Source organism: Pleurodeles waltl, chromosome 2_2 (assembly GCF_031143425.1).
Source record: "Pleurodeles waltl isolate 20211129_DDA chromosome 2_2, aPleWal1.hap1.20221129, whole genome shotgun sequence".
Taxonomy (NCBI): Eukaryota; Metazoa; Chordata; class Amphibia; order Caudata; family Salamandridae; genus Pleurodeles; species Pleurodeles waltl.
This window is the reverse complement of record NC_090439.1, coordinates 767,732,125-767,755,023: the sequence shown is the minus strand read 5'-3', so window position 1 is coordinate 767,755,023 and position 22,899 is coordinate 767,732,125. Positions and strand designations below refer to the sequence as shown.

General features: G+C 41.5%; 1 protein-coding gene across 2 annotated transcripts in view; it reads right to left on the bottom strand.

Moving 5' to 3' along the window:
* LOC138282607 (polyamine-modulated factor 1-binding protein 1-like) overlaps positions 1 to 22,899 on the bottom strand; it is a 1,030,040-nt gene that overhangs the window by 330,279 nt on the left and 676,862 nt on the right. For both annotated transcript variants that reach the window (XM_069220389.1, XM_069220390.1), the window contains exons 16-17: positions 21,330 to 21,413; positions 13,624 to 13,791 (exon numbers count right to left, since the gene is read on the bottom strand). In XM_069220389.1, coding sequence (XP_069076490.1) covers positions 13,624 to 13,791; positions 21,330 to 21,413 — 252 coding nt within the window. The remainder of the gene's footprint in view (positions 1 to 13,623; positions 13,792 to 21,329; positions 21,414 to 22,899) is intronic.

Here is a 22,899-nt window from a genome sequence, read left to right as displayed (position 1 = left end):
AAAATCTTTGTGGGGCCCTGTTACGGGGGCCGCTGCAGTGCCCATGCCATTGGCATGGGCACTGCAGGGGCCCCCAGGGGCCCCACGACACCCCATACCGCCATTCTGTTCCTGGCGGCCAAAACCGCCAGGAACAGGATGGCGGTATGGGGTTCGGAATCCCCATGGCGGCGCAGCAAGCTGCGCCGCCATGGAGGATTCCCCAGGGCAGCGGGAAACCGGCGGTACACCGCCGGTTTTCCGTTTCTGACCGCGGCTGTACCGCCGCGGTCAGAATGCCCATGGGAGCACCGCCAGCCTATTGGCGGTGCTCCCGTGGTCGTTGGCCCTGGTGGATTTTACCACCAGGGTCAGAATGACCCCCTATATGTTGTAATTATAGCAGCATGTTCTGGCGATATATAGCGAGGGTCCGGCCTATTCATCCTAAAACCCCTGAGGAGGTGACAAAACATTGATGACACCCGTTGGTATCTATGGGCCACAATAACCACCCGCCTGGACGTGTCAGTGAAGCATTAAACGTACCATTCTGGACCCACTCAGTGAGCTCATCTTTGGTTGCATTCTTGTACTTTTGCCAGTTGTCAAATTTTGCAGGGGGTGGTATACTGGGCATGTCCAATTCTCTGATTGTTGCTAAGCCTAAACAACTTGTTTGTTGCACTGTTTCATTTAAAAAGATCATTTGAACAGGGATGAGACATGCTCTAAACAATATTTCCTTTCTCTTGGTCTGCCAATTTTTTGTTCCCCAAACACTTTTCAAATCAATATATTTGGACCAATATTCATAACCTTCTGTTGATAACCGGGAAACAAAGGATTCCGAATATATACATTTCGTATTGGTCAATAACATGTGTATATCCTTAGTAGGAGTTACTTTAAAATAATATGACTCAGCATTTTTTTGATGATACCCAGAAAAATACGCAAACTTTTCAGTATAAGTTTTAGAACTCCCTTGCAGTGGAATTGGACAATGTTCCCATTGTGTGTAATTAAATATCGCTTTGGGACTACTCGCTCTATGTATGAAGTGGTGCCCATAATAATGATAGAAAAACATATCACCATAATTTTCTTTGAATTGGTAAACATCTTCATTTTCAAAGACAGTATAATATTGCAATTCTGTCATCATAGAATCAACTGTTTTCTCGTCCCAATCATCAGATACAATGCCTGGTATGACTATATCATTCATTGATAATTTTAACACATACGGTATTTGAATAATTTCCGTGGGACCATATATATCAAACATTACTTTGTCCCAAACAATCCCATCAGGAATTGGCACTGCAGAAATGTTCACAAAAGACAAGTCTCTTCGAATTTGATGTGATGAAAAATGTGGTTTCAAGACCTCCTCCACCTGTTCAACCGCTGATCTTTCGGGAAGAAAATGACCACGTATTAACAAGAAAAATGTTATAACAAGACCAATCCAAAGTAGAAAGGCTAAAACAGTCAAAGAAAGCCATACATAGTTCCTTGGAAAAATGAAGTATGTTTCTTTAAGCCAATGTATTAGCTTACGTGCACCTGACAGGTCAGCTGTTGAAGAGGCGAACGAGTCCGATAGACCGTCGTTGAAGTTGGCAAAATAACCAGAGGCAGTTTGTGCAAATGGCGTAGCCGTTGTCAGTGGTGGAGTTGGTGTTTCCTGTGGTGGCACAATGTAGACAGCACCATCCATCTGGCTCGAAGTCGAGGTGACTTGATCAAAAGTTTCTAAATTGTTTGTTGTTAGTGGAACCAATGCAAAATCATCATCCACTCTCCCCAAGCTCAGAGAGGTATCAGTGTTGGTATAAACAACTTGTAGCGGAACTTCTTCTCCAGTAGTGAGAGGGATTCGGGAACTACTGGATGTTATTCTTGGTCGGCTGTGCAGAATCGGCCACATGGTGTATTTTGACATTGTCAATTGAAACAAAACGATTTTCTTTGGCACCTGGCAACGGTGGTAGAATAACAGTTTTGATACCATGTATCCCCAGTACAGGGACTGGTACTCGATAAGAAGGGCCACATTATTTTTTCACTGCGACTTTTTCACGTACAAGATCCCCAACTCTGGGAATCCAGCCGGTAGATGTCACAGGCACATCCTTAATTCCTGTGGAGGCAACACTTTTAGAAGAGTTATCTTCATGGAACTGTTGTAATTCCTGTAAAACAGTGACCCATTCATTTATGTCAAAAGGTGTTTCTGCTGCCTCCACGCCAGGACCATCAAGATCCGGAACAAACATTTGAGTTCCGAACAGGCACTCATATGAAGTATGACCCCCCCAGGGACCTTCTAGGAAGGTTATTTAGTGTTCTCTGAACTCCATACAAGTCGGTAAGCCTACGACCCGTGCCTAAGACTCTGGCTGTTAAGGATTACTTTAAATCGCGGTTTAATCGCTCCACAACACTATTTTCCTCAGGATGAAATGGAGACAAGTACTGCAGTTGGACCCCCAATGAAGCCATGGTGTCCCTGAGTGCCCTTGAGGCAAAAGCAGGGCCCTGCTCCGAAAGGAACGCGGCAACTGCATATGTACCGATAAAGACTCGCAAATCTTTAATAACAGTCCGAGCGTCGGCCGAGAGTTGTGGCCACACCCATACAAATATGGAGCATGAATCAACAGCGACTAATATGTATTTGTATGCAGGTGTTAGTGGACTGCAGTGGTCCAAGTATGCGCACTGTAACGGTCTGTTAGAAATTAAGAGGGGTGTCTGCGGCAGGTGCTTGGCCGTGGAAACTTTAATTTGTTGACAGAAGTCACAACAAAGGACATACTGCTTAGTCTCTTTGTAGAGACCGGGCCACCAATACCAGGCCTGTAAGATTGAAATTGTAGCCGCCACACCAGCATGTGCAGATGCCACCCCCTCTTGCGCTGCTTTGATCAATTGTGGTCTTATATCTTTGTTAGGGATATCACGTACGCCTACGCCTGGTATTTTAACTTCAGCGTTCAGCATACTTCCCATAAAGTATTGATATTTGTTAGGGAATCGTTTAGGATAAGGCACACCATCAGCCGTAGCCTTTATGGCAGCTAAAATGTCTGCATCTGGTTTGGAACTCGAACAAGTCACCGCAGCTACAGTGGCTACTGCCACTGCTGACTTTGCAGCTTCATCAGCCAAAGAATTTCCATCAACGTGTATTCCAACGAGCTGGTGTCCAAGTGTATGCACAACATGGACTTTTGGTAGCGTCTCTTTCAGGTCTGCTACCTTCCCCCACAGGAGTCTGTGTTTAATGGCGTTGCCTTTGGAATCTCTGAACCGATTCTGGCGCCAATAATGCAGATATTCATTAAAGGACTGGACACAGTAATATGAATCACAAACAATCAGCATAGGCTGCGCCGGATCTGTATGTTCTAGTGCCTTCAGCAGAGCTTTTAGCTCAGCCAATTGTGCTGTACAATCCCCTAAAGTCTGTGTAAAGGTAGAAAGGGGACAGAATTTCTCTCCCTCCATATAGCCACTTACGACTGCGCAAGCAGCAGAGTATTGATGTTTAGTTCCAATAGCCGGTTGCGCAGAGCCATCGGTGTACATGACTCTATGATATTGATCGATAAACAAGGTATTCGCTGGAACTGGATATTCTACTTCATATTGTAGAAATTCTTGAGTTTGTAACCTTGGATCAAAAATGTAATCTACATAAGTGGCTGTTAAAGACGTAGCCCACTGTATCCAACGTGGATGTAGTGCTTTTGCATTTGGAACGCTAGCTTTTGTAACAGCCTCTAGGGTTGGAATTGGAGAAACGACAATAATGTGTTTCCCCCGGGCAAGAGGTCTTTCTTTAATAACAGCCATCTGTACAGCAGTGAGAATTTTCTCTGTGGGTGCAAAGCATTGTTCAGCTGCTGAATACAAATGTGATTCGTATGCAATCGGGACTGTCTCACCTTCATTAAATGTCACATAGGTGAAACCGATGGCCCCAGCTATTACCCTGATGACCAAATGTTTTTTGTTGTCCCTTGTGTGTAAATGTTTTGCTGCTAGCATGTCTGTCTGCAGTTCTCGAAGAGTGCGTGTATGTTCAAATGTCCAGAATTTACTAGAAAAATTGGGACGTATTAAGTCATATAAAGGTTTTATGCGCGTTGCATAATCAGGAATGTAGGTTCTGCCAAAATTTAAGAAACCCAACAATGATTGGAGATTTTTTAATCGTATTCGGTGGTTGTAATTGTGCACATTTTTCTAAGAATTGTGGCGCTAGGCTCTTCCCTTCACTCGACAGCTCATATCCCAGGAACAGGACGAGGAGGAAGGCAATTTTTGTTTTTTTAAAGTTAAATTTGTAGCCGAGTTCAGCAAACCCCACAACAATGTGGGCTACCCATCTTAAAATTTGTAGTAACTCATCATCCGTGAGATATATATCATCTACATATGACAATGCTTCAGAGTCAATCTTGTGTAAAATGGCAGTCACACGAGCTGCAAACAGTCCTGGGCTGTTCTTATACCCCTGAGGCAAACAACTGAATTTTTCTGAGAGCCTAGTGCGCTAAAGCTTGTTAAGTCCCTCCTTTCAGGCGCTATATTCTGGCAGAAGAACCCATTTGAAATGTCTAAAGTTGTTTTATATTTTTTACGCACTATGTTGTTCATTAGTGCAGTGCTATGTGAATTTTGTAAAGCAACTGTGCGTGTATGACTATTCAAATGTCTGTAGTCTAAGACTATTCTGTATGAATGGTCCGGTTTAGCTACAGGAAATAAGGGATTATTCATCGGCGAGACACAGGGTTCAATCACACTCTGGTACTCTAATTGCGTGAGTATTTCTCTCACTGGTGCTTTTGCTTCATGTTTTATAGGATACTGCGGTTGTGGCTGAGGTTCACTTTTAATGGGGATTACATGGTAGGGGGATTCCTTATCCCATCCTACGTGATTTCTGTATAATGCTGGTGCCGGTGCTAGAGCCCATTCAATGGAATAGGACTCAGCGAGTTCCTCTGGAACAAGGGGCGAGAAGGAAGGCTTAATGACAGCTTCTCCATATGGGCAGGTACGGACAAAGTCAGGCGGCCAATCTTGTTCAGCCAACAAGATATCATACACTAACTATGCGATCCCAAAAGATTGCGTGTATTGTGCGTTCAATGTCTCCTTCTAATTGCAGTGATACTCTGTACACCCTATCAGGCTTGGAGACAAGCATGTCCGCTGTTTCTACTTGTATAAAGTCATCAGTTGCTTTTACCTCCAGATGCTCTTGAAGATTCCAGCGAACTATTGTGACCTCTGCCGCGCTGTCTAGCAATGCTAGAGCCCAATTCTTTTCATCAAGAGGACCCTCTTCCTGTGTGGCATGTCGAACTGAGACTGCTGCCATCTTTTTCTTTTTAAATTGTTGTTTTTGTTGGACAGGGTTCTCTTCCTTTTTAACAGAAACCTCCGAAGAGCGTTGTGATTCCTGTCTCGGTTTCACGTACTCTGTTCTTCACTCTGATCGCCTACCTCTCTGATTTCTCTTTTCCGATGAGTCCTGAAAGGAACGAGATTGGCGTGTATCAGTATATTGGTATCTATCAGGTGTTTTGATATTATCTCTGTTTCTGAGATTGTACCTATTCTGTGGGGTCTCCGTACATGGAGATTCTCCCCTTTCTTTTTAGGCATGTGTTGTTTTTTGTCCCAGCATTTCTTATTACCCTCAGGTTGTTGTTTGGAAGTATCTTTATTTATTTTACCTTGAAATTGCATTTTTTGTGGTCTAGCCCACAGGCTATCTCGACTGATACTTAAATATGCTTCCGCTATTATTTTAGGCAGCTCTCGTTCTTGATCTTGTTGCGGAACATCACGGAGCCGCATGCGCACTGCGAGTGCAACTCCTTCCCCTTTAAGATTACTTAAAATGATTGAAGATACTGCAGCAAAGTTGCCCATCAGTTGCATCCCCAAATCTAGGGCCGGGGCAGCCCCGTATTCATCTTGAATTTGTTTGAGCACTTCCGGTAAGTTGGCAAGCGTTGTGTACTGTGTGCAGTTGTATAGAGTGCGGCAAATACCGTGCCCCATGAATTACAGTTTTCTACTGTAGGGACCATCCCAAAGGGCAAGCACATTGTTAATATTCTCTGTTTATCCTGAGGTCCCGTATGGGGAAATACTGCCTCCAGCGTATTTATTTTTTGTGCTAACCAAAACAGTCTCCTCTCGTTTAGCCGGTACTTTACCCATAATCGAATGTACAGTCGCCGGATTTATACCTGGTGTTACTGCATGTGGATGTGCTGGAGCAGCATGTGCTGGGTTTCTGTTTAATGTTTGCATCACAAATTGCACTAATCGTCTATATATCGCTATGAACTCAATGTATAAGCGACGAACCTCAGCTATTGCTAAATTCCCAACCGCAGGACGTGGTGTATAAGTGGCCAATAAAGGCCAGGTAGGACCATCATTACTTAGTGGACCTAACCTAACTGGTACTATTGTATGGGGTAGGGCGCCATCAAGCCAGTTATTATGTTCTTGATAAGATAGAGGTATCTCTAGATATGTGTACGCTCTGTATTGTCCAGGCGCGTTCGCAACTGTATATTTATGAAATGTATTTGTGTTCCCATCAACTGCTGAAAATGTGACCCAAGAGTAAAAAAAATCTGTTCTATAAGCTGGTTGGGCATCCATCACAAACGTGACTGGACCTTCCTGGGCCGTTAGGCCATTTGCTAATAAGTGTGCTGTGAGAGGTTGTCTCATGTTAACAGCTATTTGTACAATTGGGGATTCGCCATGATAGAAGCACTATGAGTTAAGAGAAGGCACATCAAGATGGGGTTTTTCCTTTTAAAGTTCAAGCTTGAACAACCGCCAGCTGTAACAGGATTACCTATACGGCTGTGGTGGAAATCCTCAGTACCACGGACGTCTCCGTATACCGCACTGAGGTGTCATTATATAAAATGAGACTGAGATTCTCCGGTGGACCCGAAAATTAGAGCCTGACCAAACGTTGGTGGCGCCATGTCGCATAGGCTCTCATTATTCTAATGAGACTACTGGATTTCGAGTAGCAAGATCATCCACAGTGTGGGACACTGAGTCTGACCTACGGTGGATGACACTGGTCACTCCAAATCCGGGCTTTGCTCCGGCTAACTAGCAGTGCCTCATCTCTCCCAAATGGTAGAGACAATTGGGCAGCCTAGTTCATGACATATGGGTACTTCTCATGGAAGGCGTGGCCATTCAGGTCACAACCGGTTCTCTCATACACAGTGCGGTCTCATATATAAATGACAATAGAAGCAGTATAAGTTTTAAAGATTGGTTTAATAAAACGACAGCTGCTATAACCAGAACTACACAACACAACAATATTAAAATAGTGACGATGTGAGTGAAGCATAGGAATTATGCTATCATAGTGCCACAAGATTCAATGGACTATTCCCTATCTAAATCATATTGCGAGCACAGCATGTTAAGCTCTAATCCTGCCTTTCAGGTTCCCCGCGAGGACATCAACCCTCATACCTGAGCAAAGGCCTGTAATCTCAGCATACAGTTGTGGTTCCCTGGCTGGAATCTCCCTCTTGACGTGTACTAGGATTAGGAAGTGTTTTTATAACTAACACAACAGATGTTCTAAGAAAATGGCCCTACGTAAGGATGTGTATTTTCTACGAACATTGGAGACTAAACTTCTACCACGTTTACCAGCAATGTACCAGACTGTAGCCTTGAATGAAGCACAGGGCGATCAAGAATGCATTGTTTGAGAACACAGTGCTGAACTAAGCTAACCAGTTTGATAGAAGAAATTAAAACAAGACCGTAAAACTGGTTATTGTAAAAATAACAGTGCAAAGCTGAATAAAATATATCTAGGTCAAGGTGCACAGTGGCCTAGTGTATTAAACTAACGTGCATGGAGCTATTCTTAAAATGGCTACACAACAGAACAACAACTAAAAAGCAATCCCTCCAATATAATTACCTTCCTGCCCTACAATATACTCTGCGTAAAACTGGCATTGTTATTACAAAGAAATCTAGTGATGCCATGCACTCATTATTTGTAGAGATAAAAATATGTCCAATTAGAGAATCCACTTTCCCAATAACTAAATGGAACATTAATAGAATACATGAATATACTGTTGAGGATAATGATTTATACAATATCACCTTTTCAAACACACACAAACTAAATGTGAAACAGCACCAAATAATGAGTAGGCTGATTAATGAAAATTACGTTTTTCATCTCTAGCGTTATGAAATATATCATATAACCAAAGAAAGCAGTCCACTGGGCGATTGCCATGTGTTTGTATCTCTCTTGTTTTTTGGCTGCTCATCCCTAGCTGACTGTTAGCCACAAATATGAAGAAATCAAAGGAATTATAAAGCAACCCTCTCAAAAAGTCAGTAATAAACCTGATTAGCTTTCCGCACTACATGCTGTCACTGCAACCTACACATAGTCTAATAGGAAAATTATCTTCAAGGAAAAGAAACATTCTTTTCAAGTTTCAGTAAAAAATAAAATAAAAATAAAAAACATTTTTCTTATCAAGAGCTCTGTAAATTAGTTGTTAGCAAGACACTAACCTTACAATTTATTCACTGTAAATCAACCATTGCAGATGACTTCTTTTCAGGCTAATTGCACAACATTTCGTTTGGGCACTTACGCAGCTGCAATTAACCATTTCTTAATTTGTTTCACAAATGTTTCTCCTAATCAAATATCAGCTAGCAGGCACAGCCTCTGTCCTTTCGCCATTATAGAACTCACAACTGGGTCTATTGTGTCCAATAATTACTTCTAGGAAATACAAAGGAATATCTCTATTTAGGCGACGAAACCGAAGGGAGAAGGTTTTCTAAACATCAATAAGTCACATCTATATACAAAAGAAAGGCCTTGGTTGTCCCTTTGTTACCTGCCGCTACAATTTTAAACAGCTGTTATTTATAATTTAGTGTGAACACATGTCATTTTTCATATCTTCAAATGAATATATGTGGCACATGTGACACAAAGCCTAATACTTGAATGTACAGTATTACACATACTTTTTATGAACAGCTAAGAGTGAAACTGGATTTTTAACAGCTTTACTAGTTTTCAAATTATGCCTAGGGATGCGTCTATATTATTTTACAAGCATTTCAGTGATAAGAAATGTACAAAGTGATTGTTAATGCAACTAAAGGCACATTACCTTCACAGACTGAGAGCACTAGCCCTTCAAGCTCTACCATTATTGAGTCAGGTGAAACTACACCACTTTCTTGATCCATGGTTCAGTGCCAAATACAAAGGAGATAATGGTCTCCCCTGACCTTAGAGACTTCTAAAATTACCCCACTCCATGGACTAAAACTCTAGTTATGGACAGAGACGGTTTAGAATATGGGCAAAGTGGGCTCTGGCTCAGGGCCCCAGCCTTTCAGGGGGTCCCCTGGTAGAGCCAGCACTGTTTTGCAGAGAGACTTGCCCTTATGAACTTGACTAATTCTTAAACAGTGCTGGTAAAAATAGTTATCCTTGAATTTATTTTTAATGTGATGTGTGCGAGTTTATCACGGACATTTTGCAGAGAAATGTGTTTATGTTTTATGTAACATCAATAAAAAAAGTTTATTTCAGCTCAAAACCGGGGTCCTCACACATATGAAAAACTAGAAGGGGTCACAGATATTGTTTGCAGTAATATTAGTAAGCTGCTGATGTGTTAAAATATGAAAAGAGCATATCACTATCCATGAATATTAGATGTAAACACATTTAGAATTTGTACGTGCCTGTGCGCGGTCAGCGACCTGGCCAAAGAGGGCATGAAAGAGCTGAAACTGGATCAAAAATTCAAAGCTGTTCTAAACAGGGGCCCCAAAATAATTTTCACTCAGAGCCCCTAAAACTCTTATGACGTCCCTGGTTATGGGTGCCTGGTATACAGCTTTTACGTAAGTCTGAAATTACGGGAAATATGCTCATATGACATTAATGCTTACAGAAAATGTGAAGTTTACAATGCATGCCTAGGGAAAATTCACCTTGTTCTTTAAAGTCAGGACAGTCTATGGTAACTACTTCAATGTTTATTTTAACAGCTGGGTCGAAGTATTTACTTGTGGTGTAATGTGGAGAGATGCCATGCTGGATTTGACTACGCTGCCCTTGCTATGGATGAGATACTTTAATTACATACTTGAATCCTCTTTGGACCTATTCAGATCTATATCTAGCACGCAAGGAGTGACCTCTAGCCCTGATAATGTTGACATTTTGACACACCTTCCTAAAGCGATGCCTTGACTTTACATAATAGCAATTTTCATCATTTCTGAGTGCCTTTCCCTGCAAGTTGACAGGTAGAGATTTCAGAGTCTAGGTAACCATTAAAGCACAGGTAGTTATTGTATTACATCTTTAAAATAGTGGTGCAAGAAGGGATAGAGTTATGGTTTAGTGGGAAAATATGTGTGGTTTTTGAGGAAGGGCACAGTGAGCATAGCCTATATCGGAGTACACAACTAGTTAGATGCTAGCAAGATGAAGTGTAAAGTAGGTCCTGGCGAAATTTTAAGTACACTGGAGATTATTAAGGAATTATGCATTACTGTTATGATGTGAAATTAATGAAATTATGCAATTAGGCTAGCTTGAGCAATTGAGAGTAATTTTGGGCATAAATCCTACATCAGTAGTACAGAAACAACAGACAGAGCAAGCAGCTGCTGCCTACTGCCGTTTGTGTCCTGTACAATTTATTTATTTTTTTTAGCCAAAATGCATCGTCAGGCCCATTTTGGATGCAAGGGTGCATTTTGCGGTAAGAAAATAGTGCTACCTTCTGGATTACATTCCTTAAGTAATTAAACATAATTATGAGTAATTTTGTTACAATTACGAGTAAATAGGCTAGAGGGAATTATGACAGTTATGTCAATCCCTAGGGGAAGATGACATATTTAACATTGCAATTTTATCAAGGGATCGTGATTTGTGGTATAGACACTTTTGGAAAGTATTTGGAAAAATGGGTAAAAGGAGATGCCCGATTACAAGTGGATCACTGCAAGTGACCTGTTTTTTCATTACCTTTTCAGAGTTGCTGTGTGAAATTGTGCCTAATGAGATCATGGAATGATGTATGCTCAAATAGCGGAGTCAGATATGGGTAGCAGCAGGAGATTCTCCTCTGTATGTAAAAACATGTGTCCCTGCCCTGAGGGCCCAACTGCACTGTTGTCTGGATCCCTAATGGTGATTTTTGTCATAGATAAACACGGATTATGTGTGTACGTAAGGACACAGGACTGCCTCATGGTTTGCAGTCTTGTTGGACCGGGAGGGGCACCTGAAGTGCAGCCCTCATAATGGTGGAAGGCTACCACCTTCACCAGGAGCTAGGCAGCACAAGTGCAGTGGAGGCAGTATACCAGGAAGTGACCAGTAGGAGTGAACAGAACCTTTTTACCCTGTGTCACTGAAGGGAGGCCTACTGGCTCGCTCACCTTTTTAAACATCCCCCTGCTGTGTGCTTAACTTATCTTTGGCCTACATCATGAATATATGGATTTCTTGTTACGCAGGAGTAGTGACTCTGGGCTGGATGTATGAAGGGTGCAGTACAGAGTACATGGGAGACTGGTGCATGTGCTGAGTGTATGTATGCCGATGAGGAATACATGACATGAAAGATGTAGTGCTGTGCAGTGCATGCACAGTGAGATCATGTGCTAGGTGTATGTGTATTTGCGTTAAGGACAATACATAAAGGATGAAGTGTTGTGCAGCGCACAAATGATGAGTGTGTCTGTGCAGGCAGCATGTGTTTGTAAACAGCACAGCCTGGTTAAATATAGAAAAGCACCAGCGCTGAACAGTTCACGCAGACTGGGTGTGTGTACTGAATGCATGTGTTCATGTAAAGGTACAATGGATGGAAGTACTAGTGCTGGACAGTAAGTGCTGTGAATGGACACTAAATACATGTAAGTGTGTCTGCAAAGGTAGGATCTATGGGGGGGGCATGGATTCCATTTTGGGAAGCCCAGGACTGCCTGGTGAAGATATGAGGAAGAGAGGAATCACCTCAGACAGAAGTGTATTGCTGTATCACTGTAAGCTGGGTGGGACACACATTGGAGGGAAAAGAAAGACTCCCTTTACACATCAAAAGACTGCTCTTTGATACAGTGATAGACCACAGGGAAGGGTCTGGGACACATCTCGGAAAGAGAGGTCGGGCTGATAAGGGAGTCATAAGGAGAAGGGCTGGGATTAACCATTTAATGCACGTATCACTGTTGCTGATATCTAGGTATGAACTTTGGTTACTACATTGGGTATTGTTGTGGGACAATCAACTTTGGAGTCTTGCCTGCTGTGTCAGACATCTTTCATGAGGAAAGCAGAAAGGGAGAAGTGTCCACTTTAAAAGAAGCAGAACCCCCAACATAAAAATTCAAAGACTCAGACTCTCAATTGCATTTTGTGTCTGGAAAAGGACTATAAAAAGGGGAGGTTTAGTCCCCAAAAATGTGTGATCTGCCAAGCAGCCAGGCGGGCTGTATGAGAAGGGGAATACTTCTGCCTGTGTCTGGGACTGGGAACCAAGGCCTGCTAGTCTCCTTGCTGACTGGGTGAGGGGGACATAAACTAGGGAAACCAAGACCACGTGCCCTGGAGCCTGGAACAAAAGAGACTGTCTGCTTGTCAAAACCAGTGTGCTCTGTGAGGAAAAGGAGAGCATTGGAGGAAGTGAGGTCTAGTGGGGAGCCCTTCCATGAAACCTACCATTAAGACTTTTTGAGCAAGGTGTGAGGATTTGGCTGTGCACCCATAGTAGGCTCGGGCCTCGGTAGTAAAAGGCCTCAACCACCACAGCTGGGCCCAGTAAACCTGGTTTGCCCTGTGGCCCTCTGAACGTGCTTTTGATAACTATTTAAGGTACTGTTTTCTGTGCTACATTTATTAAAGGCTGTAATATTACATATCTCATACAGTTTCAAGTTACTAAAACATGAAACATATTAGGATATTTTGCTGCATACCACCTTTCTCCACTCAGCTAAGATGGCGATAACCTGGTTACACAGAGCATGTTCTATTCCCAGTGTGTATTTGAATAATACAAGTGCTGCAGTGCTAACCGTAAAGGCGGGCAGGCAGGCTGGCTGGCCCCTTCTGGTTTGACAGGCGTCCTGGAGGCACCTGACGCCCACTGCTACCCAGTCGTATTACACCGGGCCTGTGTTCTCCTCAAACAAACTGTTTCTCAATACATATGCACACAAGTCTCTCTCTAAAGAGAGACAGCGCTCAGACGCTACCTACTAAGACTCCACCACCATTTCCGATGTTTTAAGCAGTGAAACCCAGAAATCATATTGTGCTTTCCTGACACTTATGCCTGAAGAGTTTTCCTTTATCCAGATCTCACCTCCATTTAAGTTGTGTATACATTTCCATTAAAATTAATATTTGTGCGGACTTTTCTACATTATTGAGTTAACTCCAAAGGTACCAATGATCTTGTTTAGTTTATGACAAAATACAATTATATTTTTCATAATACAAGTCACAGTAACAAGTTAGTTTACCTGTTCAATGTGAATCTCTTTTTCGTACAGCAATTGCTGGTAGGCTTTCTCGGTTTTATTCAGTTTGTCTTCCTGTTCGCTGCATTTATCCCACAGCTCACGCAGCTCGATCTGAACACTTTTTAGCTTCTGGTTTAGTCGGGTGACTTCAGCCTCCTGGAGACCAAGCTGCCAAATATATATCAGTGTTACATTGTCGGAATCACAGAAGAATGGATAATTTCAAAAAGCTACACACACTCGTAGCAGCGGAAAGGACACCCAACAATAGTAACTGTGAGTCGAACTCGAGGCTATCCCTACAATGAATAAAACACAAGAACAGAAAATATGAACTATTGAGTAACACCTCCTCTACAAGGGGAATGTGCACGAATCAGCACAAAGAAGTTATGGACTGCATTTCTAAGAAGGTGTTTTGTGGTCACCTAGTAACATTTTCTAGTGTTGATCCTTAAACCTTCTTTGAGGGTCATTACAACTAATACACCTACAGGGCTGACCTAATGATAACGGAGCCAGCCTATTCTCCACCTCCCTGTTTCAAGTACGTAGTTGAAAAAATGCCTCTTTAGAGCCCTCGGTTGTATCCATATGCAATACAATTTTCAGATCAACTGGTATATGTATAGAAACTGTTTTACTTGCACAGAGAGTTCAAGTTACAGAATCACACCATTAAATATTCGAGCGGGAAAAAGTCCACTGAAATGCTCATTCAAACAAAGGCACCAAAAAAGGAGACTATTAAAAGAAAACATATGCATGTAGGGATCAGGGCCTCGCCTTAATTTCCCTATCTAAAATGCAACAAGTATTGATAGGAGACCATATAAATGCTGGTCATTCTCTTTGGAATTGTAGTCGGTCACCCAAGGTCAGTCTCTCAATCTCTGCAGCAATATCGCACTGAGCTGCCTTATTTACAGGCAAGTCAGGGACTAGTGTTTTGCATGTAGTTTTCTATAGAGGACACATTAACTTGCTGATATAGCTCACCTGCACTGAAAATTTACATGTACAAAGCAGGTAGAAGAGGGCCTAATAAAAGACCAGTTGTACTAGTGCAGTAACGAAACATGTCACTTATACCTGGCAAGGGACCAGCTGTGCTGTAGCCCTATCAGTCATTCAAAGGTACTGATTTCACCATTTCCCCGTAGTCACTCGTAACGTTTGACATTGTAAATCACCTTCTTCAGCGCCTTAAGGGTTTCCCTCTCCACTGGCTCCACACATCCTTTCCCCTTGCCACTGCTTCCTCCCATTGTGTATGGATACCAGATCTCTCCACATCAGTGGGAAACCAAATTTCCAATCCTTGACTTTTAATTTAAAAAGTCAGTGCAATCATGTTTCTATTTAATCAAACCAACTAGATCAGTGTGACTTTTCAGAATGATTTCCAAAGGGGAAACCCAGGGCTTGAAAAGTGGAATCGTGTCAACTAGAAGCCAATTAGTAACTTTAATTAGAGCTTCAGTTTTGGACATTTTGCAGAAGGTTCCTTAGCTTACTGCAGAGTTTATGGTGGTTTAATTAGTTTGCAGACGTAATTGAAGTCATGAATTGTAAGCGGCAAATAATTTTAATCAGAGGTACGTTTTGCACCAGAGAGACTGAAAGGTTATGCTATTGAACTTGCAGACTATTTGACATCTGTGTCAAGGTAGCGGAGGACATCACACATGCACACACAGCTACTTCTCCATCTCGACTTTTTGCTACAAAAATCTGCAAAGAATCATAAACAATCCTAAACCTAAACCTAAATTCCTATTCAAAAAGCTGGATCTTCATTATATGAGATTGAAGAACACTGGTGCCTTTCACAGTGTCTGGTTTACTTCTCTATGAAAGACCTATGGCGAAAGAAAAGGTGTATCAGATTCCAGGAGAGCAGGTAATGAGCCTATCTCAGACTCACAATGGGTGCATGAATGTAAAAAGGACAGGCTACAGCGAATCAAGAGAAATTAGGAGCAAAAGAAATCAGAAAGCATTCCAGGTGCAGACCTCTTTAGGCACTGGTGGTCAATATGACCATGAGACATACTGTCGTTTCCAGGAGTTCTCAATCTACCTTTAAATGCATGTGAAGGTAAATCTAAAACAACATTTAAGAAAATAAACTCAACTTTGGAGCCTTGTCCTTCCTGAATGGTACCAATAGACTCTAAAATAAAGCATGGGTTTGAGTAATTTTGTTCATGATATGAAATAGGAGCTATTACATTTATCACAATTTCACCAATTTTAGACCCTGTTTTTCATTCCCAACGGGTAGGAAATTGCCTGTTTTAAGGACAAGGCACTAAGAAATACATAAATGTGATGGATGGAATGCATGAATTAATCTCAGCATAAGGAAAAGACACAGGACTATTAAAATATGCTGGCACTTGCATATTTCTCAAAGGAACCCATTGTATTGGTTTCTCCTACAAATGGGCTGCTCTTCCTACCTATATGTCTCCAACAATACTAGCATATTTCCTACATAATGTTACCAATATGCAAGACTGGAAAACAGCATATCCTTATACCTAGAAGGTGTTTTGAAGTAAGAATGAGAAAACAGAGTAATGTACCAGAATTACCATAAAGGTGATTTTTCTTCCATTATTTCCTTTTCATTCAAATTGGTGAAGCATTTTATTTCGGGGCTCATGGTTGTGAGTACATACAAACTACAAAGATTAAACAAAATTGTTGTGCAGACTTTTCAAGATAGAAGCTGCACCATTTTAAGACATCAGGTGTCACCCACTTATAGTCCCTACAAATGGGTATATATATATATATATATATATATATATATATATATATATATATATATATGTAATAATGTGATTGATCTTTTGATTTAGGTAAAGTCCTCAAGTCTATTGAGGCTACAAAATGAATGAAATCCTCTGTATACCTTTCATGGAGGCGATGCCACAAACAATTAAAATCCTCAGGTTTCAGAACAATTTCAAACCCATTTCTAGAAATGTTGCTGTTCTAATTTCCTGTGGAAAAAAAAGAAATACTGAAATCGTTTCATGGCAAGGGTGAGCTCATCTTTCCAGATTTACAATCCTATCATGGTTGGTGTTTGAGGAAGGCTTGGTTCAGCCATAGGCTTTATATAACCATTTTACACAAGCTGATGCTTCCGGAGTCACTCCTGTCAGTTCAGCTTCATGCTAAAATTAGTTTGCAACAATTTCTTGTGGGCTTTCCTTGTACTCTATGCTCAATCCAAATCGCTATAATTTTGGCATACCTCCCAATGTAGGATCCATAGCCATCTATTCCCCTGGTGGTCGTGGCCATCCAGAGTTCTAGCAAATAGGTCACAACCGGATAATGTCTTCGCTTTCTCCTGTTTGCATCAAATATATATGAAGCATTGGCTCTGTGCCTTTAACTTTCGCTCTACAATGATTTCATGTGGAAATCAACTTTCCCAGGATGGACCCTTGTTTAATAAAATTAGGAACTGATAAGGAGTATGGGACATATTTCTACAGGAGTAACCTTTTTATGTGCTCTCACGTGCATTCATGAAGTGGCCACAAATTCTCCAATTCTCCCTTAGTAAGTGTCAAGAAAGCACAGTTCTTTCCATCTTTAATAATTGCATATCAATTTTCTCTGAATAATGTTCATCACGCAAGACAGCCTGTTTGTTCGCCAGGACAGGGAATGACACCAGTAGCTGGCCAACCTCAGCAGAAATGGTGCTGCACTGAGTTTTCTCTGTTGTGCAACAAATTTATCAAGGGAAATGTTTTAATGCACCCTTCTGGCTCAAAAGACACTCTAATATGACTAGCACCTCATTATTTGTCATGCATTTTCATGTTACCTGAATAAATGGGACGTTATAAGAGCAAGTTGAAGGCAGTTTTGAAGAATAGTAATGCTAAATACAATGGTTTTCACTAATTCTCTAAAGAGCAAGTAGCCATCAGCATTACTCTTTAGTTTGTGGCATTTTTTTGTACTACCTTATTTACTAATATTATTGTAAGGAAAAGCCCATTATTGCATGATTACCCCATTGCTGTTGCACCAGTATTGTTGATAATGTGACACCATGCACTGAGACTGCTAACCAGGCCTGAGTTCTTATACTCTGACCCTTAAAACATGTCGAATTTGCCACATTCCTAGTTGGCATGTTTAACTTGCCTAAAGTCCCTAGTATATGGTACAAGGTATACAGGGTCTATAGGTTAAACTCACTAGTGGGATGCAGCACACATTTTACACCCACTAGAATGACACTGCAAAAATGACTGCAGGCCTACTACTGGAGCATCACAGTACAGTTTTAGAGATGCAAATTAAAACTGTCAAAATTAACCCTTTTGACATACCTAAGCCCTCTATTAAATATTAATGTCATCCCTAATTAGGTCATCATGCACAATAAGGCAGAGTGCATGACATTTGAAAGTATGACATGTAGATGTTCAATGTTAAACATTCTTACAGTGAAAAGCTATTTTCAATGTAGCAGGGTGAGCTTTTCAATAGAAAAGCATTCAGATTTAATATTACAATTAAATAATGTTATCTCCACCTAGGATTCAGCTACAAAGATAATTCTTAGACATTTGAAAATATGTATTATTATGTATGTAGTTGAAGTCATCAATAAAGTTAGATTTGTCATAAATATTTTACAAAAGTTACTTTTATAAAGTCACCTTTAACCCTCATAAGCCTTTACAAGCCTGTTTATATGAGCTTTCAACTGTCACCCAGGGGCTGATCAGCAGCTTGATACGGTGTGAACATTTCCCAGAGCAGAGATAAAGTCCTTGGGTGTGGAAGGTGTTTTGCTTCTCTGATAGGATACCCATCTGGACTGTGCCCAGGAACTTAGTTAAGTTCAAATAGGCTTACACTTTCACAGGCAGATGCAGCAAATGCTTGGGTCTGCCTCTTTCATTTGTCTCCCTAACTAGTCAGGCAACAATGCCAGTGGGGGGGGGGGATGGGTGATCAGAACCAGTTTTGAGTGACCACAGAGGAGGGGTTGCTCATTTCCATAACCACACCTCCAGTGTGGGCACAGAAGCTCTGCACAAGGAAAGGTTTCTGTCAGGTTGGGTTTAGGCACAGAGGAGCAATCTGGTATTGCTTGCAGTGGTGCACACAGAAACCACCGCAAGAGTGGCTAGCAGTACCCCTAGCAACGATTTCCCTATTGGTTAAACAGGGGGCAGGAGTCACCCCCACCCACAGGCTAGTGCCAGGCATAAATGTGGCACCCTTGCGCACCCTTTCAGAAAAGTACAGGATCTGTGGAAGACAGAATAAGGACTGCACCTGCTGTTGAGGCTGGTTAGGAGATGTTAAGGGCTGGATCTGCTCCCACTTGTACCCAGAATCAAGAAAGAGGACTCCATGTGTCAGCTGGGTGACCTTCTGTGAAGATTCATGGATGCAAAACCAGCAGGATGCACACATTCCTGAGATTCCTGCTGACCAATTACAACTGGACCTACCCTGGACCCTCTTGGTGGCTTCTGTTGGAGTGACTCCAGTACCCCAAGTACTATTCCTGAGATACTGGAAACCTTGACTGGTATCAGAATGTACTTTTCCTGCCTAACTCTAAAAGCTGAGACTAATAAAGCCTTTGCAAAATTTCTGTCTGGCAAACCATCGCAGGACAGGAAGCCTGCAAGATAAATTTGCTAAAGTTGCAGTGCCAGTAGGCTTGACTGTGCAGCAGCTGCTTCTGCACTCTTCTCTGTAGCAGCAAATCTGATTCATTAGGGAAGCCTGGGACAATTGGCCTCTGGAGGCCTTGAACCCTATTAGGCTATGCCCTGCAGCTTTGCCTCACTGAGAAAATCAGACTTCCAGAAAAACCTCGGGGTAGAAAACTTCACTGGGCCAGACACCTAGTAGCATTCGATTGACGTCCAAGACTTCCTGGGCATAAACTCTGGACTTTTCCTATTCAGAGTTTTCCCGCTTTCATCAACAGCTTTACCGAGATATCATCCTTGGTCAAATTGTTGTTCCCAAATCAGCCTTTGGATCCAGGTAGCAGCCTTGCCCCACTGAGAACCCTACCTTCTTGAAAAATGTCTAATTGTAAAGGTAACTTTTGAACTGGGACTGACCTGACCTTTGTATCCGACAAACTCTCTATTGTCATTAGCCTTAAATCTTAAGCTTGCCCTGTCTAATATGACCAGTTGCTTGCATTTGGCACTTTGTGTTTTTTGGTGCTGTTTTTATTTAGAACTCTTACATTTCTTTGTTTAATTTCCCTTTATTGGATTTTGTTGGTTTGATTTCATTTTGTTAATTAAAATATTTTCTATTTTTATAAATTAGAATGGGATTTGTGTGTTGTGTTTTTACTTGTTAACTGTTTTGGTATTTTTAACTGCTTGACACATTTTCTTAAATTTTGCCTGTCTGCCCCTGTGCCGTAGATACCAGAGGATATTTCTTGTGATTACCATCCACTCCAACTAATAATTCACTTTCTTGCAGTTGTGTCTAAGTAGGCCTTGCTTTATCTCTTGGTAAACTTTTATGTCTTTATGCTTTAATGGAATAGACTGCAAGTATTGCTGCCTACCATCGAGGCACTGCTTTGCACAGAAAAGATGTCTTACAATCTGAAGAAATAGGCATAGAAATTACTTTATGTCCCCGATATAGACTTGATCACTAGAATCAGCAAACCAGTTCCCAACTCATGTAGACCTCTAAGGTAGAACTCACAAAAATCCAAAATATCGGCATAAGATGTGACAGAACCGATGGAACAGAACACATGAAAAATAATTAAAAGGTTAGGAGCTTGCCTATCAAACAATAGTTAATGTACATTAGATATTTATGAAGGTGAGTGAAGATATCTCCATTTTATCTGAAGGTGACAAACTTAATATTGAGGTATAGATTTCCTGCCTGTGTCTTCAGCTACATTGAAAATACACTGTGAAAAACATATTTTCTACCAAAACATTGAACTCAAAAATGATGAATGGTCAAAAGCTCACCCCCTTTGAAATATTAACATTTCTAGTTTGACCATGTCCAAATCATTGTTTTTTTTTCGGGCACTCTATGCAAGGACTGACATTTTCATTTCTTCAGTTCATTAAGCAAAACATTTTCACAGTGGTCAAAAGCTCATGTTCTCTTTGGCACTGGGTGAAGTGAAGAGGTGGTAGTACATGAACACCACAAAAGAGTACTGGCCTATCTGAAAGAGAAGCTTCACTAATGACCTGCATTGCAAAACCTGCCCACAAACCGCGTCCTTCTATTGCAGAAACCCCTTTACTGGCTGCTATTCTAAATGCTTTCTTATTTGAAAACTGCATGCTGGATATTTAAAACTGCATACCGAAAACAATGGTATGTAACTGAAACACTGAACATTTCTGGTGGGGTGTGGGTCACTGTTCATTAAGAAATCAGATTTCAAGACAAAGAGTAGCAATATAACAGCAGCAAATGACTATCACGAATACACTCATGTTATGTAAACCAATTTTACACAGGAACATCAAAAACAATATAATCTTCGGCTCTTCAGAAAGACATGAAAACAATCTTCTTCTCGTGGGTATACATGGATATATGGGTGCGTATATTGTCTTTTTGTTTTAGCTGTCTAGGACTTTTAGAAATGTACCTTAATGCCTTATGCGATTGAAATATTAAATACTTACTTCCTCTTGTGAGCCAATATATTTTTCCTGGGACGTTTTTAAGTCAGTGTTCAGGTTCAAGATTATTTGATCTCTGTTGCTGACCTGAAAGGAGAATAATGGCAACATTAACCAAAGAGAAAGTTGTGTGATTGAAAAAGTTCCAAGTTACTAGATTTCTGATGTCTAGAGAGGAATGAAGGGGAGCAAAAAGTTAGTATCCTGATCATCAAGTCTATATCATCTTGGCATTTGGGACAACAAGGCCTTATGCTTTCGTTACTAATTTATTTACTGTATAATGACACATTATTACCATGAACAAACAATATTTATTGAAAATAATACAGTGAATAATGTCACATTATTACCATGCAAACATAAAATTAATTGAAAATATGAATTAAATGTATATATATATATATATATATATATATATATATATATATATATATATATATATTCGCTCACAAAAAAATCAAAGGTTACAGAAACATTATAGTTAGTTTCAGATTTTACACACACAAAACCATTTAAATTTAGCTGTTAGAGTTATTTCAAGTAACTATAACTGTAACTATTAAAGGTGAATTTCTATTATATTGTGAGTGTAAAATTTGAACCTAACTATAACGTCCCTGTAAGCTTTGGCTTTTTAGTGGATTTCTACGGTTTTTTAATTCTATTCCTTAACTATAACATCCCTGTAACCTTTAGTGTTTTCCGTGAATTTCTAGTGTTTTTTTAACGTTGAGTAAAATGCCCATCCCAATGCACTGGTGGGGGTGGACTGGACACAGAGCCTGGCCTGGCACTGTGCTGCCTTCCCCCCTCCTAGATTGCAGCTCCTGCCCCTCTCGCTTGCCATCCAATGTCTAATTCACGACCCTCCTTACAGTTGTGTGTGGACATTTTTCGGCCACTGCCCTTCCCGCCAGCCCTGAACAGTTAGCTTGCTGCCCCCATCCACCTCCTCCTTACTCTCTGTTGTCCAAGTCCATCCACCAGCCCCATCCCTCCTGCATGGTTCGATGGGCTGTCATTGCCGTCCATTTAACTTGATATCCCTGCCCGCTCCTGCTGCCCTCTGTTTCCCAATTCTATGCCCCATCATTGTCCTCCTGCTTAGCCTCTGTGCTTAGCTTGCTGCCCCTACCTTCCTTCCCTCTACCCTCTGTGTGCATTCCCCTTCTCCCTCCTATTTGCCCATCATGTTTCATGGACCTGCCACTGCCCTTCCTATCTACTCTGAGTGTTCTGTTGAGCTGCCATTGCCCCTCCCACCTGCCTAGCATGGTCAGATGGCTGCCGCCTGTCCCTACCAACTCCGCCATGCCTGTCCAAGTTCCATGCCCCTATCCTCTCCCTCCAGTCTTCCATGGTCCATTTTGCTGCCACTTCCTTCTGCCCTTCATACACTGTTGTGTTGTAACTTTTCCTTCTGCCTGCCCCGTGTGGTTTGCTTTGAAGCTCCTTCCCCTGCCCTCTCTAGTCTGAGTCCAGCCCCTAACCCTCCTTTCTATCTTCCATAGCCCTTTGTGCACGGCCCTACCCCGGCCCCCTCCCTCTTGCCCACATCTACCCCTGTGAT